Source organism: Numenius arquata, chromosome 2, assembly GCF_964106895.1.
Source record: "Numenius arquata chromosome 2, bNumArq3.hap1.1, whole genome shotgun sequence".
In the NCBI taxonomy this organism is placed as follows: Eukaryota; Metazoa; Chordata; class Aves; order Charadriiformes; family Scolopacidae; genus Numenius; species Numenius arquata.
The window spans coordinates 77,636,734-77,661,551 of record NC_133577.1 but is presented as its reverse complement, the minus strand read 5'-3'; the positions used below and the strand labels follow the sequence as shown (position 1 = coordinate 77,661,551).

The 24,818-nt window shown below is 52.1% G+C and overlaps 2 protein-coding genes across 2 annotated transcripts; one reads left to right on the top strand and one right to left on the bottom strand.

Annotated features, from left to right (window-relative positions):
- Positions 1 to 362: 362 nt before the first annotated feature.
- Positions 363 to 3,746, top strand: CHADL (chondroadherin like). The gene is made up of 4 exons (XM_074144256.1): positions 363 to 521; positions 612 to 2,273; positions 2,977 to 3,143; positions 3,521 to 3,746. Exons 1-4 carry the CDS (start codon positions 363 to 365, stop codon positions 3,744 to 3,746), a joined length of 2,214 nt encoding a protein of 737 aa, XP_074000357.1.
- Positions 3,747 to 5,613: 1,867 nt separating this feature from the next.
- L3MBTL2 (L3MBTL histone methyl-lysine binding protein 2) lies at positions 5,614 to 23,927 on the bottom strand. Its single transcript, XM_074168596.1, has 17 exons — positions 23,907 to 23,927; positions 21,948 to 22,215; positions 21,574 to 21,707; positions 21,101 to 21,224; positions 20,029 to 20,108; positions 19,052 to 19,169; positions 18,566 to 18,700; positions 17,873 to 17,961; positions 15,059 to 15,290; positions 14,262 to 14,341; positions 13,554 to 13,658; positions 12,196 to 12,343; positions 11,254 to 11,336; positions 9,176 to 9,410; positions 8,345 to 8,410; positions 7,271 to 7,393; positions 5,614 to 6,421 (listed from the first exon to the last, which is right to left on the bottom strand). The coding sequence occupies exons 1-17, from the start codon at positions 23,925 to 23,927 to the stop codon at positions 6,312 to 6,314; spliced, it is 2,151 nt and encodes a 716-aa protein (XP_074024697.1). The 3' UTR covers positions 5,614 to 6,311.
- Positions 23,928 to 24,818: the final 891 nt, after the last annotated feature.

Below are 24,818 nucleotides of genomic sequence, written 5' to 3'. Positions count from 1 at the left end.
CCACAAGCCACTTCCCCACGAGTGGCCCTGTGCTCCTGCCAAGCCCCTCCCAGGTCCTCCCAACCCTCCCCCGGGGAGTTTAGATAACCAGGGTAAAAGCTCTTTCCAAGTAGAGACCTGCTGGCTGTGACCTTCACTTTCTGTCCTAGATATTTCTTTTCTTCTTCTTCTCCTCTTCTTCATTTATAACCTGTAAAATCACAGGGTGAGAGCACGAGACGGTGAGACCTGCCCCACTAGGTCACAGCAATGGCCCCTATGGCACCCAGTACCTGTAGGCGATGCTGTCTGGGGACACATGGGACCCTGGCCCCTCTCCTGGTCTCACTGCCATCTCTCCTTGGTCGCAGATGCCCTCCGCCATGAAGTTCTCCTGGGGGCTCCTCCTGTTCACAGTGGCCCTGGGGCTCGGGGGTATGGCTGCCGCCCGCTGCCCCAGACCCTGCGTCTGCGACAACCTCCGTGCCCAAGTCCTCTGCCTCAATGGGAACCTGACAGCCATCCCCAGAACCATCCCGCAGGTGGGCAAAAGGACAGGCAGGGGATGGGGGGAAGAGGAGGTGGGGATGGCAGCTCTGGGGTAACTCAGCGTTTATTTGTGTGACCGACAGCTCACCAAAAAACTGGACCTTCGGGGCAACAGCTTCACAGTAATCCCAGCGGGAGCCTTCCTCGACACCCCATACCTCACGCACTTGGACCTGCAGCGCTGCAAGGTGGAGAGGCTGGAGGAAGGGGCTTTCCGGGGGCTGGGGAGGCTGGTCTACCTCAACCTGGCCTCCAATGGCATAGCCCTCCTCTACCAGGAGTCCCTGGATGGGCTGTCCTCCCTCCAGCAGCTCATTCTGGAGGGGAATCGTATTGAGGAGATCCAGCCAGGTGCCTTTGGCCGTCTGGGGTCACTCACTGTCCTTGACCTGAGGGCGAATGCCTTGGTCTACCTCCCAGACATGGTCTTCCAGGGTCTGCAGGTCCTCAGATGGCTCCGGCTGTCCCACAATGCCCTCCATGTCCTGGGCAGTGAAGCCTTTGCTGCTCTGCCTGCCCTGCGCAGGCTGAGCCTGGACCACAATGAGCTGCAGGCACTGCCCAGTGAGGCCCTGGCCAGGCTGGATGGGGCTACCCGACTGGACCTGGGCCACAATCCCATCACCTACATCGCTGAGGAGGCCCTGGCCATGGCTTCCCTGAAGCACCTCTTCCTGGACCATGCTGCCCTCCAGGATGTGGCACCTGACGCCTTTGTCCGCAGCCCTCAGCTGCGCACGCTGGACCTCCGTGAGAACCAGCTGCAGGGGCTGCCACCCCTGGCCGGGGCTGGGGGGCTGGCAAAGGTCAGCCTGGCTGGGAACCCCCTGCTCTGCTCCTGCCTCTTACGTCCCTTCCATGACTGGCTGGCGCGGTCACAGGTGCAGGCAGAGGGGTCCTGCACCGCACCCCCTGCCCTCCGTGGCCGGCCCCTTGACTCCCTGAGGCCCCCCGAGATGAGATGTGGCCGCCCCCGGCCACCCCCCAGCCCCACTGTGCCCTTGGAGCAGCCGAGGGTGGCCAGCAGTGGGCAGTGCCCCCAGGGTTGCTCCTGCTCCCCTGATTTCCGTCATGGGTCCTGCGAGAACAGGGACCTTCAGGTGATTCCCCGGGGTTTCCCAGCAGACACCCGCCTCCTCGACCTACACCGAAACGCCTTCGGGATGGTGCCACCAGGCTCCTTCCCTGGCCTGAAGGAGCTGGTGTCCCTCCATCTGCAGAGCTGCGGCATCAAGGCGCTGCAGCCTGGCGCACTGCAGGGGCTGGAGAATCTGGTCTACCTCTACCTCACCAACAACCACCTGTCCGCCTTGGCAGCTGCTGCCTTCGAGGGGGCACCGCGGCTCACCTACCTCGACCTGGACCACAACGCCTTCACCCACCTGCCCGCGGGCACCTTCCAGCTTCTTCCCAACCTCATCTCCCTCCACCTGCAACACAACGCCATCAGGGAGCTGGCAGAGGGTGACCTGGCTGGGGCTGGGGGGCTGCGCTGGCTCTACCTCGCTGGGAATGCCATCAAGCACATCGCCCCCACTGCCCTGGCTCCCACCAAGATGCTGGAGAAGCTGCACCTGGAGGGAAACCGCCTGGTGGAGGTACCCACATCAGCCCTGCGGGGCCTGCCCGCCCTGAGCGAGCTGAAGCTGTCACAAAACCCCATCAAGCATGTGGGGGATGGCGCCTTCCTGCCGGTGGCCTCCAGCCTGCAGCACCTCTACCTGGACAACATGGGCCTGGAGCGGGTGCGTGTGGCAGGGGACCCCTGAGGGGCAGGGGCATAGCCATAGCCATAGGTCCCATCTTATTCCAGTGCCCAAGGCTGGTGGCCCCAAAGGGGCATCTGAATTAATGTCCCCCAAACTCCCAAGGCCTCAGGAGATGCTCCAGAGCCTGGCCAGAAGAGGCTTCCTCAGGCTCTGCCTGAGTGTTGTCTTGCTCCAACCTGTCCCCCAGCCACTCCGGGGCAGCCTCACTCCCTTCGGTCCTTAAAGACACCCCACTTTCACTGAAGTCAAGATCATTCCACAAACCACTCCCTTTCCCCAGCCCTAACCATGGTTTCCCTGCCTTTATCTGAGTTCTCTTGTGGGACCTTTCACTGCTATTACCCTGAACTCCTCTATTCGCTAAAGAAAGCAGTGTTAGCACCACTCTTGTGAGGACCATCCACCATTAACAGAGCCCAGGGATTGCTCTAAGACCTCCTGCATGACACCTTCTTTCCAGGAAGACTGAGCAGGATCTAATGAGTGCCAAAATGCAACCAAAACTGGTTGAGTTAATTAACAGTCCCCAAGGACGTATGCTACTGTTTAAAATAGCTCTTTCACAGGGCTGGTTCAGGACAGGCTCTCTCAGCCCCCCAGGCTGATAAGCAGTGCAAGGGCAGAGATTTGCTCCCCTGCCTCCATCAGGACCCCCTGACTCACCCTTGCTTTGTTGCAGATTTCCCCTGGTGCCTTTGCTGGCCTGGGTCCCAAGATCAGAAGCCTCTTCCTAGAGAGCAACAAAATGAGCAACATCCCGGACATGAGCAACTTCACAGGGCTGGAGATCCTCAACCTGAGGGATGTGCCTTTCCACTGCAACTGCCAGCTCCTTCCTCTGCACAGGTGAGTGTCACCAGGGGAGAACAGCCCCAGGGGACAACCCAGGGACAGTCGGATCCTGCAGTGCTGGAGGCATGAGCCTGTGGCACACTAGCCATTTTGGGTCTTCTCCTATGACACACTGGCCGTTTTGTGCCTTCTCCCACAGGTGCTCCCATGGGGCACATGCCTACGTGCAAGGATGGGAGTAGCCTGGGCTTTCCTGGTGTAGGAAAAGCATCCACAGGCTGGGGTGGGCAGATATTCAAAGCTTGCCCAGGTGAGGCCCTGAGCAACCTGGCCTGGCTTTGAAGTGACCCACGCCCATTCACAGGCACAGAGTTTTGTCTCTCCCTTTGCCCCGTCACACTCCTTTCCCTGATCTCCTGCCACATTTCCAGGTGGATCGACAAACTCAACCTCCGTGTAGGGGCCACCTGTGGGTCCCCTGCAGAAGCCCGGGGGCTGAAGGTGAAGCTTTCCACCACTTTCCAAACCTGCCCTGGCTGGGACCGAGGTGAGGTTGGGGGAGCCAGTCCTGGCAAGACCAAGGCTGCCAGCAAGCCCAGCAAGAAGAAGAGATCGGGAAAATTACCAGCCAGAGGCTTCAAGAAGAACAGAGCTTAAGAAAGGCTTGCAGGACACAACACGACTGTACCTACAGTCTGGTGAGAGCAGTTTTTCCTAGACTTGTCCCCAGCGCGGTGACATGGATATTGCAGAAGGTGCAGAGAGAGCCTGGTGCCACAGGAGTGATGCCAATTTGCCAAAGATGCCGGGTTGGTTTTTGCAGGACACAGGGGCACATTACCCTGGAAAAAACTGGTGCAAAAAGCTTCTTGTAGTATTTGCAACACGCTTTGATGACTCAAACAACAAAGCCAAATACTTGCTTTTTCTTCCCAACGCTCCCTCCAGCCACGCGGAAAAGCTGGAATCCACAAGTTTGTTTTTGTTTTATTAAGAGTGCTGTGCTTTCACAGCTTCCAAAAGGATGGAAGAATTTCAAGCAGGACTGCAAACAGCACCAAGGCAAGATCCTGCACTGGCTTAAATCTTAAGAGCAGAAAACTTAAAAATTATCTTCAGTGAAAACATTGCCTGAGTTCCCAGCAGCTCCTCAGAATTAAAACATAAGCTGATCAAAGCCTCTCTGTTTCCTGCAAAATTTGATTGGTGGTGCAATCAGTGGAATGGGATCACTGATCCCATAAGCGATCCCATCATAAGCCATGTGCCCAACCTATTCCCCACAGTAGCCATGGGACATCCCCCCCAGCCCCATTTTAAAATCAGAAGTTTGGTCAAATTGAGGCGGCTTTAAAAGGTAACAAATTCTGGTCATTAAATGTAGGGCATGGAACTGTTACAGCATAAAACAGGAGGAAGAAAGCCAAAGGCATTTGGAAATTATCCTCCTATACAGACAGGGGGCCCTAAAGCCCAGCTGTTTGACAAGGCTGGGGAAAAGCAGCAGCCCCAGAGGGAGGGGGAGAAACACGATGGCTTTGCTCTGAAATGGGATGTATTGCAAGCCAGTGATGGGCAGCGCTGCCAGGACAGGCAAGTTAGCACGGGGAGGTGGGCAGAGAAGTCCCATTACAGGCCTTTGATAAAAATCCCACCCCCCAACCATGTTCACCCCATCATGGCTTCCCCAGGAGCGCTCCAGAGGTCAGTTAGGAATGGGCCCAAGTGGTTTGACACAGACCCTCCACACTTTTTCCACTTGTGTTTCCTTGCTCCTCCACAGCCTTTTTTCCCCTCTCCCCAGTTAAAGGCTTCATTTGCCTCTTTAGAAGGGAAAAAAGGATGACTGCATTAATTACTCCCAGTCTCTACCCTTTGTTTTCTAGACTGTAAGTTTGCCATCTTTTTTTTTTTTTTTTCCTTTTGCCATGAACCACTGTGCAAAGCAGGAACTATTTTGACGTCACAAGCTCTCACCTGGAAACTTGAGGGAAGTGTGGCCAAGGCAGCCCCCTCGGCAGCCACCCTTTCCCTGGAGGGTTTGACAAGGCACTTGCCCTGCAGCCAGCCGGGCCCCACGCGGTGGCACCAAGCGGTAGGGTGCTTCCTCACCTGCAGGAAGTTCACAAGAACCTGCTACAGGAGATTTAAAACCATTTTTCCATCACTGTTGCCACACTGACCTTTTCTGATTTCTGTCCTGAACTTTGATGGCCTGTCTGGGGAGAGAAAGGAACATTGGAATTTTGCCCTAAAAATGGGAAATGGCATGTCTGCCTCAACTTATCTATTGCATCTATCAATCTATCTATCGCTACCTATTCTTGTGATATTCAGCAGAACTGGCAAGTGGACGGCGGAGAGTGCACAGAAAAACCCTACTGTGTGCCTTAAAAAACCCCCAAAGCCCCAAAGAGCACAAACCACTGTGTACTTATACCCACCCACTTATAGCCCTCTTCTCCTCCCCATTTTGGCTAACCCTGGTATTTTGGTGATCCAGAAAACAATACATGAGCCTTTGGCTTCTTCCTCAAATTTAATTCACAGGGCTTTTGGGTACAGATCGTAGATCAAATTTACAGTAGGACTGCTAAAAAAAATTAAAAATTCAAACTGTGCACCGTGTCCTCTGCAGTTCTGGCTTCAAAAGCAAGAAATGACACTCAAAAAGGTCTCTTGCTCCCCCAAGAGGCATCATCATCTCTTTTTGGTTTTTCAACTCTCTTCATTCTTTCTGTTCTGATGTTCTTGGGGGTTGTGGGGTCTAGATCAGGGAGCACAGCACCAATGTCCTGTGAGGGCAGCCGATTTCCTGATGCATGTGACCTGCACACATCATCTCAGACTGCAGCTCACCACCTCCAGCCATGGCTGAGAACCCAAACTGCCCAATCGTGCTCTGGCAGCCTCCTTCCCCACCAGGAGCTCCTACTCGGAAAGATGCCTTCAAAGCCAGGCACACAAAACCCCAGCAGCCACCCTGGTCATGCTCCTCAGCACGCCTGCGGCCTTTTTAGAGTCTGTTTCCCAGGGCTTAAAATTAAAAGTCTGGGGGAAATTTTCTTGCACACCAGGAAAGCAGATTTGTGATGTTGCAGAGTGGTCTGCCTCAAAAAGGAAAGGCCCTTTTAGTCTCCTGCTTCCCTTTGCCAGGACTTTCCCCAAAGAGTCACAAGGTGAAGCACAGGCTGCTGTAGGCAGCTGGGGGATACCCCAGGATCAGTCTGTGACCTCCTGTTTTATGCTGCTGACGGGAATGGGAAGCTCTGTAGCTCCAAACTCTGGTACCGAGGGGTCAATGGTTTCTTCTTTCACTTGCACGGCAATGACTAACAAGAAACAAAAAGAGAGAGAAAAAAATAAATAAGTAAAATCAACCCATGCCGCCTCGCTCTACCTGCAGCACCCTAGAAGCCGCTCTGTTCATGCGGATATCCAAAATGCCCCAGATTTCCAGCCCACTTCTTGAGGGTCCCTCACCTCAGGCCACCCTGTCTTGCCGGCACAAATCTATCCATGGTTACAGGAGCAGTCAGGATGGGATTAAACCCTGGCAGCATTCAGCTGCCTGCTCCCAAGAACAACTCCTCCTCAGGCCGAGGGAGGAAAAGCCAGTGTGATCCATTATCTACCTGCCTGGATCCACACAGAGGAAATTAAAGATCTATGACCAATGAGGACCTTCATGAGGCTCCATCCCCATGAAACCACCCACCCTTTTTCCCCAACACCCACTAGGGTTGGCAGGTGACCCAGCTGCCAGATGCTCTTCTGGTCACCACATCTCTTGATGCTCAGCGCTCACATGCTGCACCTGTGACTGGGATATGACAGCAACTTCTGACATGGATGATGCTCTCCTCTCTAACTGACCTCACACAACCAGACTGCTCAGTAGGGCAGCCAGGTCCATGAGCAGTATCAACTTATCCAGCTACACTGGTGTCACCAAACCTCCTCTGGAGGCAAAACTTCCCAGAGAAAGCCGGCTAAGTCGTTCTTCCACTCTCTCTGTCTCTGGAGGAGCGGAGAAGCACATTTGTCACATACTGCTTTTCCCTGCCTGGAAGCACCCATGACTTAACGACCAAGAGGCAGCACAGGCCTCTGGAGTGCTGGAGGCATGCAGGGCATATATGAGAGCATTACATGTGGCTGCTTGGTAATCAGTCCCTTACTCTCATCAGGTGCTGGCTCTGGCAAAGCCTTGCTGGCAGCTTTTGCTTCTCGTTTCATCTTCGAGGTGGAAGGCTTCTTGACAGTCTGCTTGACGTTGCGGGTTTTGGCAGGTAATTTTTTTCCTTAACAAAGAGATAACAGAGCATGGGGAAGAGCGTGTTTCTTTTCCCCTGGAAAATCAGCAACCCTGCTCCACTGAGAAACCACAGGCCAGGGACCAGCACAACTGACCAGCAAGCTACATGGTCATTAGCTGCCAACTGGTTACTTGACAGAAATGGCCTACTGGAGAAAAACCTCTATAGTCATCATCTCTAAATACGCTCCTCCATGTTCTCCTTCGTTAAAGGCAAGGCACTTCAGCACGTGCTTAACTTCTGAGGAGCAGGTCCTGTTGGAATCAGTCTAGAGTCAGCTTTGCTTACCTGTCTGGGTCTAGTCCTAGGCAATGGGCACGTTGGCTCCAAGGCACAGACACTGTAGCATTAACGTTTCCATTTTTAGCTGACGTTTTTATTTAGGTTGAACATCTTTGTATTCTTTAGATGTCCTTTCCTCTCCACCCCCCAGGAAGGAATTTCGTGCCTGTCTACACATGATTTGCCACAGCTACTGCAACAATGACGAGAACAACGACAAGATGAAACAATAACACGGTCCAGCCCCACTACTGGCCTCTTCAGCCATCTTAAGGCCTTCATTCCCCCAGCACAAAGCAGGCAGGGTTGCTCTCCAGCTACCCTCCAGCTGCAGCCAACAATCTCCCTCTGACCACGGACACAGTGGGGAAAGCAGCACAACCTCACGCCTGGAAGCAAGCGCCATCTACACCTCAGCAAACAGAAAACAGACTGCAAAACAGATCCTTCCCGCACACACAGCTCTCTGCTCTCTTAGGCAATGGGGGCAGTTAAGAAGGATGAAGCTGTGTTGTCAAACCCACAGCCGACTGAGGGCATCCACAGCAAGACAAGGCCTCTCTCTCCTGCTCTGATGGGACATGATGGACAGGGCTCCTCTAACTGGGCCCAGCCTGCGAGCGAGCGGGAGGGCACTAATCAAACATCACTCACTCTTCTTTCCATAGGGTTTCTTCTTCTTCTTGGGCACCTCCTTGGCCTTCACTGGAGTTGTGGGCTCTGTCATGGAGACGAGAGGGAAACGAAAGCCAAGTCCCATAACCAGTAGGTAACTGGGATGAAGTGACATAAGCGAGAAACAAGATATACCCGTCCCCCCGAGCCAACGCCCTTTTCCCGAGACAACCAGCTGAGGGGAAAGCAAGGCTCTAGGGCAGTTGCTGTCTGTGCTTCCAGGCGAGGGCCCAGGGTGGCAGGCTGGGGCAGCATAGGGGAGAGAGGCCCAGTTTGGCAGGGGCAGTAAAGAAACAAGATATGTAGCTTGGGACAAGAAGGAAAACATCTGCAAAGGTGAGGCAGTGGCCTCCCTGTGACAAGGGAAGGAATAAACTCTTGAGAGGGATGCTCTTACCTTTTAGAGACAGAGTCAGAGAATTGATGAGAAAAGGGAGCAGGGGCCGAGCTCCCCCTGCTGCCTGGCTGAGGTTGTAGGTACACTTAGTAAAAGGGAGCTGTGCAGGGATAGGACCACTTGGAACTCTACCCAACTTCATCAGGAGCAATTATCTGTTGGTGTGCAGGTGGGGGACCAGAGGGAAAACAGAGCCAACCTCAAATCTCAGGCTGTTTTCTCCCCACCACAGACTCCTCCCTCTGCCAGCTGCTAGAACGCGTGGCAGCGGAGGAAGACTTATGGTAGCCAGCGCAAATCAAGGAGGCAATTTCTCCTCCCTATAAGGCCCAAAAAAGAGGAGCCACTCACAGAGCAGGACGAAGGAAACCTTTGCCTCTAGCATTAGAAACCACAGTCAAATCTTCACTCACCTGGAACAACTGGTGGTTGAAGCTGGTAGCCTGTCAGCTCACACCACCCCACAGGATAAATGTCTGGAGACTCGCAGTCCACCCACTGGTCATACTCATTGTCCCAGCCATCAAAATGTATGCTGAGGAGACGCTGGACCACACGCTTCACTGTGGCTACGCAGATGAGCCGGGGCTCCATCAGGTCCACTGCTTCCACCTTCATGCCTGCCTTGAAGCCGTGGTTTGGGCAGTCCTGGGTGCAGAAAAAAATGAAAAAAAGAAAATCCAGGGCCATTGCACGCAGTCCAAACCCACATCCGACCACCAGCAGCCTAGAACAGCTACAGGCTTGCCTCCAGCTTAAAGCAAGCAGAGAGCGCAAGCCTACAGTCAAGCAACAGAACCAACCAGTCACGTAACAGAAGGGGCGACACATGAATAGCTCTAAGGCCAGCTGCGTCCTTAGTGAATCTCAGCCCAACCTTTAGAAACAAGATCCTGACCTAAGGGGAGCAGCAGGCCAGCAGTTAAAGGACACCCAATCAAACCCATTAACCTGAGACAGCCCTGGGAAATCAGAAAGATCTGCAAAGGCCCAAGTGCTGCAGCAGTTTTGACAATGCCAAGCCAAGGGCCAGCCACATGTCCATAAGCAATAAGCGGAGCAGAATCCACCAGCAGCCTGGATCTCCTGGAAACACTAGAGAATCACAGGTCACACTCAGAGGGACTAAGATCATTACATCACAAAGACAAGACACTGCTAGTCCTGACCAGCCAAACAGGGCTTTACTTGGAGAGAACACACTTCCATGCCTCAGGCTGTCCTTAGAAGTGCTGACCAGCAGCAAAGAGCAGCCCAGTAGAGACACTGGATATTGTCTACCCTGACTTCAGGAAGGCTTTTGACACTGTCTCCCATAAGATCCTCATAGTGAAGCTTATGAAGTATGGGCTGGATGAGGAGACAGCAAGATGGATTGAAAACTGGCTGAGTGGCTGAGCCCAGAGGGTGATGATTAGTGGCACGAAGTCTAGTTGGAGACCAGTAAGTAGCAGTGTACCCCAGGGGTCAATACTGGGCCAATCCTGTTCAACATCTTCATTAATTATCTGGATGACATGACAGAGCATCATGTCAAACTCAGAAAGTTTGCTGGGTACAAAACTGGGAGGAGAGACTGATATCCTAGAGGGTTGTGCTGCCATCCAGAGGGACCTTGACAAGCTGAAGAAATGGTCTGACAGGAACCTCATGCAGTTCAAAAAAAAGGAAATGTACAGTCCTCCACCCAGGGAGGAACAACCCCAGGTACCAGGACATGCTGGCAGCTAAATGGCTGGACAGCAGCTTGGCAGAAAAGGACCTGGAGGTCCTGGTGGACACAAAGTTGAACATGAGCCAGTAATGTGCCCTTGGGACAAAGAAGGCTAATGGTATCCTCAGCTGCATTAGGAATAATGTTCCCAGCAGACCATGTGAGATGATCCTTCCTCTCTACTCAGCACTGGTGAGGCCACACCTGGAGTGCTATGCCTAGGTCTGGGCTCCCCAGTACAAGAGAGGCATGGACATACTAGAGACAGTCCAGCAAAGGGCCACAAAGATAATGAGGGAACTAGAGCATCTTTTATATGTAGAGAGGCTGAGAGAGCTGGGACTGTTCAGCCTGGAGAAGAGAAGGCTCAGGGGGCTCTTATCAATGTATGTGATTATCTGAAGGGAGGATACAAAGACAGAGCCAGGCTCTTCTCAGTGATGCCCAGAGACAGGAGCACAATGGGCACAAACTGAAACACAGGAGGTTCCCTCTGAATATCAGGTATCAGGTAACACTTTTTACTGTGAGGGTGACTGAGCACTGGCACAGGTTGCCCAGAAAGGCCGTACAGTCTCCATCCATGGACATATTCAAAAGGCATTTGGACATGGTTCTGGGCAGCCAGCTCTAGGTGATCCTCCTTGAGCAGGGTCGTTGGATGACCTCCAGAGGTCCCTCCCACCTAACCATTCTGTGACAGCCAGCACCATTCTTGTGCTCCTCTTTGTTGACTACAAGCATCCCTACACATCTCTTCTTCCTGGTGGCACTCACTGTGTTGAAGAGCCGTGCTGGAGCAGGTTTTGATTTAGTCTTTTCCAGGTAACTTTCCCAGTTGAAGGTCTGTGCATCTTGCCCTGCAGCAGGAAGAAATGGTCAGCAGGAAAAAGGCAGTCACTGGGCAGATCAGCTGCCACAAATCGCAGAATAGACGAGAAAGAGTCATAGCAACTGGTTGCAAAGCTATTTCATTAACCAGCACATGCAGCCTGATCTTGGACATAAATAACACCCCCCTCCAGCAGGCAAATACGGAAAAGTGCAAGCTGCAACTCTGGACACCTGTGACAGTCACATATCCAGACCACAGAAAATGGTGAGGAGAAGCAGTGGGCAGGGAGAAGTATGTTCAAAACATATCACTAAGACCAATCTTTCTCCCACCAGCAGGAACATCAAAGGAAGAGAGAACAGCACTGCACAAGAGTGCTGCAACATAGAGGTTCAGAGCAGGCCTTTTTGGGTATGGCCAGATGAGGCAGTAAAAACACTCCTAGAGTGATTGCCTCTCAGGATTTTGCAGAAATATTGGTCTCAGATTCATTCATATCAGAAGAATAGAGATGACTCCTGCCACTTTAAAGTAATGACTCATGCAGCAATGGCTCTACTTTTCCCTCCCGCTCTCCTTGTCCTTTAAATCTTTGATTCTGTTCAGCTCAGGGATTGTACACCTCTCCCACTGATCTGCCAGGAGCTAACCACCATGCCACTAATGCCCTCTGGAGATGTTACTTCCTTCCATAAAGTACCAAGACTCAGAACATGGGCAAAGCCCAAATTGACTGGCTCTCTGAACCAGACCTATCTCCTTGAAAAACACACAGATTGGGATCTTGTGCTTTTGATTCATCTGAACCTGACACCTCTCAGGAAAGCACAGCCCAGCACATTCTGCATGCAGGTTTGTACCACAGGGCAGAGTCCAAATCTCACCTTTTGGAGGGGTCAAATCGATGTTGTTCTTCTGACAGAAGTTGACAGGGAAGATGGCATGCGAGGAGGCATGATAGCAGAACCAGTCAGAGCCATCAGCAGATGTGGCTCCATCAATGCTGATCATGAGATACCCATCCAAGAGGACCTGAGATGCAAGTGAAGGTCATGAGTGTAGAGCTCCGCTCGCTCTAAAGCCTCTCCTCTCAAAGGAACCATCCCCACAGATGGATCACAATTGCCACTTGATAGTAAAATACAATGTTACACGCTCCAAGGCATGCAGTAGCTTCTCCTGATACATTAGTCAACACAAGCTAACCCCCAAAATAGCAATTTCTGCAGGACTGGGACCAACACTGACAGCCTTGTGAAAAGGACTCAGCCATAAACAGTTAGGACCTTTGCTCTCCCTCAGAAACAGGCTTTATTGGCAGCCCAGAGACCCTCTACACCAGCCAGGTCATGAATTTGTTACTGGGCAGAAGGGAAGGGCACCACCTTCAGACTTGCCACTTCCTACAGCAACAAGACTTGTCCCATCCCATCACTCAGTGGTAACTGGTGCCTACCAAATGTGACAGGCATGTCTGCCCCAGTCTCTTTGCATTTCCAAGCAATGGCTGAAGGGAACATTTTACAGACACAAAGAACTTTCCTAGCAGCCCCCTGCCAACCCCAAGTGTCAAAGTCCTCTGCTTGGGTTCTAGGAGGACAAATGGGCTTTTCTTGCTCCCTGAGGAAACTAAGTTGATGCTATGCTTTAGGACATGCAACACGCCTCACTGAAGAAACCTGGCCAAGCAATTTACTTCCCAACACTAGCACAGGAGTAGAGCTCACTACCACCTCACTGAGAGAGACTGCAGGAGATACGACTATCCTCAGCTTCCTACATCAGTGAATGCTGCCCATAGATACACACCATTCCCCACACAGAGGTCATCCCACAACTCTTCCCCCCTCCTTTCTCTCCTCAAGGTAGCACTACAAAGGCCTCTTCTTTATGCACTCCAAGAACTGGAGAACAAATCTTCCCCTTACTGCATGCCCAAGGGTGAAGGAAGGGTGGCTGCCGGTCACACACACTGGACAGTTAGCTTGCAGATCAAGCATGCTCATCTTCATGCTGTCCACTTAGGCACACATGGACAACTGCTGGTCTCATCAGCTTCTCAGACCTTTGAAGTAATGCCCCAGTTCCAGCTGCCTATACACCAGCTGCCTACCACTATCAACAGCCCTCTCCTCTCCCTCATGCAGAATCCTACCTGCTCTTATTCATTTGCAAAGACCCGAGGAGAGGCTGGGTTATCTCAGGTAAACACAGTAGACCCCCTTCTGCCCACTGAACTTACCTTGCAAACAGTGGCGACACAAATGTTGCCCAGATTCAGGGGGTCAATGGCCTCCAGTTTCATGCCTTCCTCAAACCATCCACCTTCAGCATAGACAGCTCGTACCTAAAGGAGACGCTGGTATATCAGGTGCTGTCAGGGGTATGGGACAGTCCCATCCCAACACCAACCACACAAGTGCAAACAGGATTAGAGCTTCTTTACTTGGCTCAACCCAAGTTGGGAGGGGAAAGAAGAAAAATTACAAGAAATACAAAGAGGCAGCCAGACGTACACTGTGTTTATGTCAGCAATCTCCTGCCAAGGCCCTGGTCATTCAGAGAGCCAGGCTCAGCACTCAGCCACTGCTCCACAGCAAAGCAAGCCGCCTTCTCATCTCAGTCCTCACGAGTATGATCCAGCCCTTTGTCTGAACTTTGTCTCTCCCATGCAATCATCTTCCCTCCAACTCAAAGTTTCAAGCAACTGCTCGCTCTTCAATGGAATCCTTCAATCTGTCATTGTCTTGTAGTTCTTCCATCTTTCTATTTTGACCTGCCCCTGCCCAACCACAGCCTTGACTCCCCAAACACTTTACTGCCCTATAGCTGTACGGGAGACAAATGAGCCATCCTCAACAACCTACACAGCAGCACATAAACCCAAGGAAAGAAGCACTATCATTGCTTCCTTTGCTGTGGCCAGCACAGAAAGGCAAACTTGTCCTACCTTTTTAAAGAGATAGGGGACAGCATCACAGTAAATCTTCCGGAAGGTAGGATGGTTTGCCATGTCACTGCGTTTTTCTTCTGTGAGGAATGGAAGAAATAGAGAGGTAAGAAACCTGCAGCAACTGCAGTAAGAAAACACAGTGGCTATTAATTACCTGGTGAAAGCTCAGCAGCTACGAAAGAGCTAGATCAGAGACCATGAGAAGAGTAATGAAAAAAAAAAACAGGTCAGTCCCTCAACACCTTCCCATAACATGGGCTGTGATGTAGGGCTTGCTCAAAAGCAGATAGATGATCTTCCTGAGCGCTATTGATGACACCTCTACATGCAGCTTTAATCACCCAGAAGAGACAGCAGGAAAGGGAGACACAACCAAAAGGATCGGCAGGGCTTGAGTCTTGTTTTTTCTGCCAGTCTAAGCTGATTAAGAATTCCTCTCTGTGAAGTCCAGAAAAAAACACAACTTGGAGGCATCCAGTCTTACAGAAGCCAGCATGAATTTTCTAAAAAAGACTATAAACATCTGGTGTTGCAGACTGCGCATTCTCACATTGTGGGGATAGACTACCTGCTTCAGGTAAGAAACCCTACAGTCCCTCTGTCTTGACCTGTGGAAAGATTGCTGGGCTTTTATCTATCCAGGGGGTAAAGCAGCAGACACATGACTGCGTAGACCTTATCTGTCGGGTCCTCAGGCATCTGCCTGGCTCCCAGTATGTCAAGACTGGTGTCAACAGCAGGGTCCAGGCAGCTCATAGCAAATCAGAAGATGCTTGTGGTGGCCTGATCCTTACCTGTCTTCTTCATGCTGTGGCCCACTCTCCGTGACCAGCCCACAGGATGGATGAGGGGACTCCACATGTGGCACCAGAAGTCATCATCGCTGTCGCCGTCCTCATAGAGAAGTCTCAGTCTGCCCCCGATCACCGTGTCCACCACTGCCATGCGTGTTCGGGACACATGGTTCTTATCCACTACCTCCACCCGCATGCCCTGCCGGAACGGGTACTTCATGCTCTCCGCCATCTGGCAACAACCAAGAGAGGAGGTGGGATCAATCGCACTTGGTGTTTTCCTTCCCCAAACACTTCAGAGAACAGCTTTCCCCACAGACATCCTAGCCAACCCCCCGTGCTGCCCAAAGCTAACTGTGAGACACTTCTGGGAAGGGATGCATGGGAGTGGATTCATCAGGGGGACAGGAAGCTGCCACCCCCACACATGACAGCATGGTTGGGCACATGCACTCTAAGTGTCCCCTGTCCTGTGGCCCCATAACAGCTACCCCCGCCCTGGCCCAGCAGCCATGCTCAGCCAGCACCTTGTGTGAATGTTCTGAACATGAGAAACAGATGTCACTTCTGTTCAGCAGGAACTGAGTAAGGAATTGCGTGCCTTTTTCAGTCATGAGACCATACGGGTTTCAAGGATGGAAGCAGTAAGAGGTGCCACTTCCCAAAGGGCAAGAGGATTTTCAGCTGACTTTAAAAGATCAAGCCCTTATTTTCACGTTTTTGCTCTGATTAGAGGTAGAGCAACATGACGATCTATCTGCTGGCTCCACCAGAGTTACTCTGCAGACTGACCCAAAGGCACAGGCACATGAAAAGAGTCACTGTCTGCCTTCTAAGTGATTTTTTTTTTTTTGAGACCTTCAGTTTGCTGATACAGCATAGTCCTACACATCCACAAACACTAAAAGGTGTTTAAAGAACACGTGACATTCTGGCAGTGGGGATCCCAGAATGCTGTGCAGCAACTAAAAGCCACAGCTCAAAACAGACTCAGACACCCAAAACTTGAATCCAGAACTTTGAAGGGAAGGTTTTCCCCTTCCACCTCCTGTTCATTAGGTGTGAGTAGGGATGCTGGGAGAGAACGATACTGACAACATCTGTCTCCCTCTACCACTTCCCTTCCATGGCGTGAGTTCTCAGCTACAAGCTGTGGCCCAGGAACAAGTAGCTACAAACATGCTCTCAACTTTCTGAGAATCACGGAATTGTCAGAGTTGGAAGGGATCTCTAGAGATCATCTAGTCCAACTCCCCTGCTAAAGCAGGATTGCCTAGAGCACATTACTCAGGATTGCATCAAGCCGGGTCTTGAAAATCTCCAGAGAAGGGGACTCCACGACCTCCCTGGGCAGCCTGTTCCAGTGCTCTGTCACCCTCACCGTAAAGAAGTTTTTCCTCATATTTGAATGGAACTTCCTATGTTCCAGCTTGTGCCTGTTGCCCCTCGTCCTACCGCTGGAAACCACTGAAAAGAGTCCGGCTCCATCATCCTTCAACCCACCCTTTAGGTACCTGTAAACATAGATAAGGTCTCCCCTCAGCCTTCTCTTCTCCAGGCTGAAGAGTCCCAGCTCTGTGAGCCTTTCCTCATAAGGGAGTTGCTCCAATCCCTTAATCATCTTAGTTGCCCTACGTTGGACTCACTCCAGTAGTTCCCTGTCTCTCTTGAACTGGGGAGCCCAGAACTGGACGCAGTATTCCAGTTGTGGCCTCACCACTGCGGAGTAGAGGGGGAGAATGACCTCCCTCAACCTACTGGCCACACTCTTCCCTATGCAGCCCAGGATTCCATTGGCCCTCTTGGCAACAAGGGCACATTGCTGGCTCATGGAAAGTTTGCTGTCCACCAGGACTCCCAGATCCTTCTCCTCAGTAGTGCTTTCCAGAAGATCCACCCCTAACCTATATTGGTGCCTGGGGTTCTTCCTCCCCAGGTGCAGGACCCTACATTTGCCCTTGTTGAACCTCATTAGGTTCTTCTCTGTCCAGCTCTCCAGCCTGTTCAGGTCACGCTGGATGGCGGCACAGCCCTCTGGAGTGTCAGCCAGCCCTCCCAGTTTGGTATCATCAGCGAACTTGCTGAGGATACACTCTGTCCCCTCGTCCAGGTCACTGATGAATATGGTGAACAGGATGGGAAGCAGAAGGGAAAGCAACAAGGGAAACACAAACTACGTCAAGGTCTCCAGGTCAGCATCACCAGTTATCTGACACATAGGAAAACCCACCACTTGCCTTCCTGCCTGCTGTCTCTGGGATTGTCTTCCTTATCTGTGGTTTACAAAGTTGCCAGCAATGAGTCTCTTCTCCCCAACAAGGTCTAACCTCAGTGCAGGCTACACAAAATAACCACAAAGAGCTATAAAGCTGGCAAGGCCACAGCACAGCTGCTTCCATGCACTTTGAGGGAGCCTGCGGCCCTCTCACTCTTCACAGGCTGCTGTGCTACCAACACTGAGGGCAAAGGGCTTTGACTCTCAGAGCCACTACCCAGCGCTGAAACAGAGCGGGGAAAGGTCAGGCTGAAGCTGCATTGACCTTTCCCATCTGCAAAAAAGCAAACTCACCCCCAGTATTTTCCAGCAGAGGTTGACATGACAACAGCTTTTAAAGCCCATCTACAACCCAAACTAGAAACAATTCTGCTGACCATGGTGGCTGTACCTGGTGCCTCACTGCCCCTGCCCTGCCTGGGTTTCAAGGGGACAAATAGAGGAGTTGCACAGATCAGAACCAGAAGAGACATGTTGCACACAGGTCTCTTGGCTTCAGCTTCATTTCCACACATAAAATGACAGCCTCCCACATTTACCTTAATGTGGAAATCCACTGGGATGGTCCTGGCTCCCACCAGTTTTTTCATGAGGTAACTTCTCCAGTCAGTGTACTTGGCATGGATAGCTACATACGCACAGAGAAAAAATCGCATCTTTATAACCGAAGGAATTACAGCACCACACTACACTTTTCTTCCTCTCCGAGAGTCCATCTGCATTAAAAGGCCTTTGTCACATTCAGATCCTGTACCTGCTTCTCAGGCAGACTCTGTTCTGCAAGCTCACCCTCACAACTGGATGCAAGGGATCACCATTACAGAATGGACTGGGTCAAAGAGGTACCCAGCTCCACTGATCTAGATGTGGAAGTGGCATTAGAGCAAAAACACGTGAGCCATACCAGTGCACTCCCCAGAGACACTGTCCAGGATGTAGGACAAAAACGTTCCCCCAAAGATTAAGCATAGTCACCACGTGGATCAGAATGAGGAATGGCAACCTGTATTAGCCTCTGTCCATAGGTCTGACACCAGCTCTGCATCCAGCACCCTCAGCTGAACCACAGGGAGACACAGGGGGAGCAGTCTAAGCAGTCTCCAGCCTCCCAAAGAACTAACTGTTTCTTGTAACTCGGAGCACAAATGGAGCCGTGGTCCCACTGGACTAGGCATAAACCAAGGCTCCTCCATGTCCAGGCATGTGCTGGCCCCCTCTTGCCCCACACTTACTTTGTGGTGGTACCAGGATTTTGCTGTTGATGGCACACCAGCCAATGGGGTGAATATCCACTGTGCCCAAATTGCACCAGAAGTCATGGCTGGCATCATCCTCAAAGCCCTCATATCGCAGAAGGGCCCTGTACCCTGCCAGGACAGAGCAGACAACCAGAGAAAGGCATTAGACACCAAGAATTTCTCCTCTCCCCATTGGGCACCACAGGCTTATTCCCTACAGCATGGCCTTCCGAGCTCTGCATAGGTTATCAGAACTTCTCTAACCATTCTGGAGGCAGAACCGCCCTCGTAAAGAGCCTAGAAACCAGAACAGGAACCAGATGCTGGTTTCCTCCCACCACCGCACCAGGATACTTCCTGTTCCAAAATCTCTCAGCAGTTGCAGAGGAACTCCTTAAGAGCTGATGTTTTGCGTGACCAGCTACACTCGGCTCTCCAAAGCTTCCCTCCCAGATGTCAGGAATTACATTGGAGACATACCTACAGTCTGAATGACAGACGCAATCCAGTACACGCGGCTGGGGAGCACAGCATCACTGTTCAGCACTTCCACTTTCATACCTTTCACCACATCATCCCACTGATCGAAGAGCGGCACCTGAAGAATTGAGGAAGCCACGTTGGGAGAGGGACATTGACAGTTAGAGCAGGGCTCAGGCCCTCGTTCCAGCTTTCAGAGCCGTGTTTCAGCCAGCTACACTCTCACCTTAGGCCCAGGTTTGCATGCCTTACCCTTCCTCTGTCTGCCAACAGCTTGAAATGCAACTGAACTGTCCCAGCATCTCACTGGGGTGTTCACAGAGGATCCCAAAAGGCAGAACATTGTGTAGCAATGCTTAACTATTTCACTGCCAGCTGTCCTATTATCCCAAGTAGCTGCTGCCATTCCTCTACGGTATCAAAATCCCTAACCATCAAATTATTGTGTCTTCCTGACTGTTCCTCAAGGAAAATAAAATTTTTTTAGTATTATCACAGATCACAACTCAAAAAGAACATAAAAAGTGACTCTTAATACACAAAGAGGTTGGGGCTGCTATAATACCTAAGAACTGCCATTCTTTCATGGATCTGCCGTGGCTACTTGGCCCACAAGGACTGCAAATCAGTACAATAGGAACCAGACATGCTGGAGGGACAGCCCACACAAACTGCAAAGGCACTTTCCATTATCCCGCCCCGTCAGAACTAATTCTGTCCCTTGCCAGCACTGGGCCATCACAACCAGCAGTGTTTCTACCAAGTCCCCCTCTGCTTCCTCCCCCAAAACTCCTCGTCCCTCTGTGGGATGCTCATTCTTAGCTGTGAGAAGCCCCAGCTTCTTTCCTTACACCAGCTGGTGCTCAATAACCAGCTTCCCTGCTCTCTCCCCACCACCTAGTCACAGGAGTACAGAGGAGCCCCATGCATACAGCATGTCCCACGCGCACTGCGAAGCACAGAAAAAAGGAACTCACGTGTTTGAAGCAGCTGACAGGGGCTGCCTTGAAGCCATGCTCCTGCAGGTATTTTCCCCAGTCAAAGCCCAGGACAAGTGCTATAAGCAGACATGAGAGCAGAAAATCAGGTGAGATTATAGAAAAGGCACAGAGGGCTCAGTTACCTCTGGACTACAGCTTGCAGCCACGTTGTGGTCTGTGCTGGGACAGAGCCCTCTGCCCCAGCACACAAGGACTCAGCATTCCATCGCATTTTCCCTGGGGGCAACTAGATCAACCCTGGGGGCAACGACTGCACAGGGACCAGCCCTCCACGAGAGGCACAATATATTAATCAATTCTTGCTGTCACTTGATTTTGGGGAAAGGGCGGCAGGAGGGGGTCAAATCTAGCCCAGGGGTGAGAGTGGAGACTGCATCATGTCAGCACTAAACCACTTAACAGCTGTGCCTCTCAGCAGCAACACTGCTGGGTCATATCAGCAATGCTTGCTTCCCCAGAGGGTGCTGGGAAAATCAGAGTGAAGCACTGAGGTACTAATCCCACAGTCACTCCTGATCCAAGGCTACAGCTCTGCTCCAGCAGCAGTCTGCTCAGGGATCAATCCCTGCTGCCACTCCCTGGGGCTTTACTTTCACCCTAAAGCAGCAGCTTGCTATTCCTTCAGCTGCACTGCCTGGCTGTTCCTCAAGTTGATCAGTGAATGACTTGGCTTAAATATAATTCCCCACAGGCCATAGGGCAGCAGAATAGCTGGGAGCAGCAGGGCGCCTTTAAGGTAGCTTTGCTATACTTCTTGAGACTGTGACTAGAGAGCTTATGTTTCAGTCCAAGCCATACGAGGAACAAGGATAAGGCTGCAATAGTAGATGGGCAGGAATCCACCAAGGCTCCGTTAGCACCAGCAAGGTGAGGGAGAGAGATGTGCCCTGTGTCCTGCCAGCCTGCATTGGAGCAATCACACACATTGTTTCAGTACAAGGCAGCATACCAGAGGGGAGGAAAAGGACCGTAGAGCTTACAGCCCTCCAGGTGTCCCCTTTTCTGTGGTTCCAGCAGCTGCGCCTCCTCACACCTCACCTACACTCACCATCCTGGCCTGTCAGTGTCCCATCTGCCAGTTGCCCTGTGCCCTGTGAATGGAGGAAGGCCCCGATCTTGGCCGACCAGGCTGCCTTGTGCAGAACTTTAGCTTTCTTCGTTGGTGGCTTCCCCTACAAAAGAAGGAATATTAGGAACAGTAGTGGCATAGGAGAGGAAGCCAGTCCCTGCAACTAGCCAGCAAGGCATGCATCTCTACTTTGGGGCAATTTTCAGGTTACAACAATTTTTACTAATGCTTACAGGAACAAGAGGAAACAGCAGTTAAAATATCAATGTATCCTTCCCCAGCTTCCAGGGAGCACCACCTTTCAGCTGGCATGCACTCTCTGGGGTCTTCAGGCAGGAAGAACAAGTCCCTGGTAATGGCAGTCTGATCTTTAACTAGAGAGCAACCACTCACCTCTGCATATACACATATCCTGCTCCATCCCCAGGGAAGAAGGAAAGGTTTTGACTCACCTGCAGTCTGGCCAGGATGCTGGCCTTCTTGGAGTTTGAGGAGTAGCTTCTGGAGCAGGAGACACTGCAGAAACGTTTGGTCTTGGAGAAAAAAGCCTCCCTGGTGCCCACAATCCCACACATCTCGCACACAGCTGAGAGAAGGAAGGCATTAAAACGTGAGCAGTTGGCAGGTTCGACACTACAAGGACAGAGCCGAGCTCTGATAACCCTCATTACATATAGCAGCGCCCCCACATAGCCCAGAAAATGCAGTCTTAATTCAGTGCTGCTCCCAAAGCATACTCAAGATGCAATCACGCACCCTTCAGCTTCCCCCAGCCCTTGTTCTTTCACACACGTGCTTTAGGTAGAACAGGCAGGCAGGGCAGTACCTGGTTCAGAGCCGCTGTCCTCTGTGAGCCGGCCTGTGGACAACTGGTGCACAGGAGAGGTTGGAAGCTCTCCAGCTTCCCGGTCTGCCACCTCATCGTCACTAGACTCATCCAGACAGGAGCTGCTGTCACTGGCCATGCTGCTATTGTAGCCCCTGAAGCTGTCATAACCCCCAAAGAGGTCCAATTCATCATCTTCCTCATCGTCATCGCCTTCCTCCTCCATCCGCTCCACAGATGAAGTCTTGTGGCACAAAGTAGACACCAACTGAAAAAAAGAGCCAGTCTGCTTTAAAACAGACATTTTATACCACACCCCACAATAAATCCGCCTTCAGTGGCAGGGGGGCCACATAGACCAGGGAGAGGCCTCAGGGTAAGCAATGCATCCATGTAACAGCCCCAAAGGCAAGACTCTGAATCGCTAGCAGGGAAGCTATTACTTCGCAACAGGTCTCATTACAGGTATTTCACAGGCTGCATTCTGCTTCCCAAGAGCAAACAAACAGCCACAGAGCTGCAGCTACGTAGAAAAAAAAGTTTGAGGAATATAGAGAGAATCCAGTGACTACATCGCCATGCTGACAAAGACAGAGAAGACTGTGTCCATCCAGGCACTGTCTCTCCTGACAACTGCAGACAGTAGTGCAGACACCATCAACATTAAAATCATTAAACTTGAGCGCAGATCACAAAGCTGCACACTCTGGCCACCACAGCTCACAAGACCAGTACAGCCTGGATGTCAGCAGGACAAAGTCAACTCTGGAGAAGGTTCATGTTCTTTGGAAACTGCACAGTCCACAGCTGACCTCAGTTCAGAAGCTGCATCAGCAGGAGAAGAGAACAGCGCCTGTTAAGAGTTTTTCCCTGCAACCAGATGTCTCCACAACTAAACACCTTCACTAGCTCTTCGTACTTGCTGCTACAGCAAGAGAGCAGAGAAACAGTGACTAAAGAAAGAGCACAGAAATCCTGTGACTGTTGCTCAGCTTAGGAGAATCTTGAACCAGGCTCCAAATACATGCAAAAGAAGCTGGGAAAAGGTGTTAGCAACTGATGAAAGAGCAGCAAGAAGTCAGCATCAGCACAAGGAATGATGGACAGAAAGGAAGACTGGAACGGTCACACGAGGCACCAGGACACAATTGGTCACCCAAGCAAGCAACAACAAAAGATCAGCGGCAGGTCCATCACCTTCCAGTGCTAAATTCCCTGCAATCCTTGGCTCCTGGGTATTGTTATAGACACATGAACAGGAAGATCGGATTTCACTCACTGCTGTCTCCCCACATCTTCTCTGACTTTCACACAAAACAGACCCAAGGTACCCGGGTTTTTCACTGAAGACAGAGTTACTCTCCTGCAGACCCACATCTTCAGACAGCATTCTTAATGTCTGAAAGGCCTGAACTCCTCAAAAAAAGCATATTCATCTCTTTCTTGCCCCTTTCTGGGGGTGCACCTTCCCTTAGCTCACAGGAAGTGAGCATCTTCGGATCGTTACTCTTCCACCGAACGCGAATGAAACTTGCGGACACGTTACAAGTTCCCAGGGCTGACAAGCAAGGATAGCATCACCCGCAGCTCCTTCAGAGATGTGTGGGGGACGCAAAGGCCCCATCCCGCTCGGGTCAGACCCATCGTCCCCTCCAGCACCAGTCCGGTCCCCGCCAGCATGGGGGCGGGGCGGACGGCCACGCCGGCAACCACAACAACACGACGGCCAGGAGTAGGCGGCCCGGCGCTCCTCGCCCCCTCCGGGCCGCGGGCAGCCGTTACCCCGCTAACACAGCCCGGGCCTCGCGCCCTCCCTCAGGGTACCGGCCGGCACAGCCCGGTGCCCCAAGGCTTTCCCCAGCGCCCTGCGGGCGGCCGCGTGGCTGTAGGAGCGGGTGGCCCCCCACCGGCCCGGTTCCGGCCCCGGAGGAGCCCCCGACCCGGCCCGTCGCCGCTCACCTCCCCTCGATCCTGCTCCATGGCTCCCAGGACGCCGCTAGCCCGCCTCGCGCGCGGGGAGCACGTCCCCCCGCAGCGGCGCCTCTGATTGGCGGGAACAGGGGAAAGAAAACCAATCAACGATGAGCTTGTTCTCGCCGCGCTGCTCGCAGTGCACACCGGGAGTTGTAGTTCTCTTCCCTCCAAAGCGGCAGTGAGGCGCGGTCATGGCGCCTGGCGGCGGTCCCACCCAGGGGCGGAGGAGAGGCCGGGCCCCGCTCCCGCCTCCCCGGGCACGACGCCGGAGAGCGCTGGCGGGCACCAGCCGTCTGTTCGCGCAGCTCTGGATTAGCTCGCGAAGTCCCAGCAGTATGTAAACAACAAACCCCCAGACTTCAGCCCCTCGGACACATTTGACACCTAGCAATCACCAGCATTCCCGAAAGGACATGAGCCCCCCGGAGACGCAGAGCTAGAATCCTGTTTCTTAAAACTCAACACAGGACGCGCATGACTTCCTAGAACCCTTGGCGAGTGGGTAAGGATTTGGTTTTAGGTGGGAGGCACACCGTTAGTGCGGCAGGTGCCTCCCACCCTGCCCTGCTGTGTCCCAGAGTCAGTCAACGCTGCTGCTCCCCGTGTCCTCGAATCATCGGTCTCAGGGACCTCATGCATAAAAAGAGATGTTTTATTTGGAAAAAAAAACTACTACCTGTGCAAAAGAGGCTTCAAAGTGCTTACTGTGCTATGCAGTTGGTTTTAAATACTTTTTTTTTTAATGCATTTATAGCATGGGTTCTTCAGAGTGCAGATGCTTCTCTCCCTTTTGGCCTTGTTATTCCCCACGGAAGAGCGGCGCGGTCCCAGTGGTGCTGGATGAGCAACAACCCTCACCCCAGCCGGCTGCCAAGAAGGCAGTGTCTCACCCCATGT

Excerpts from the sequence above, each read along its gene's own strand:
- CHADL (XM_074144256.1), top strand. The coding sequence starts at position 363 with ATGAAGTTCTCCTGGGGGCTCCTCCTGTTCACAGTGGCCCTGGGGCTC. Across the intron at positions 2,274-2,976 it reads ACAACATGGGCCTGGAGCGG|ATTTCCCCTGGTGCCTTTGC; the intron begins GTGCGTGTGGCA and ends GCTTTGTTGCAG. Across the intron at positions 3,144-3,520 it reads CAGCTCCTTCCTCTGCACAG|GTGGATCGACAAACTCAACC; the intron begins GTGAGTGTCACC and ends CCACATTTCCAG.
- L3MBTL2 (XM_074168596.1), bottom strand. The coding sequence starts at position 23,927 with ATGGAGCAGGATCGAGGGGAG. Across the intron at positions 21,708-21,947 it reads GGACAGCGGCTCTGAACCAG|CTGTGTGCGAGATGTGTGGG; the intron begins GTACTGCCCTGC and ends TCCTTCTCTCAG. Across the intron at positions 20,109-21,100 it reads GACACTGACAGGCCAGGATG|CACTTGTCCTGGGCTTTGAC; the intron begins GTGAGTGTAGGT and ends GTCTGCTTATAG.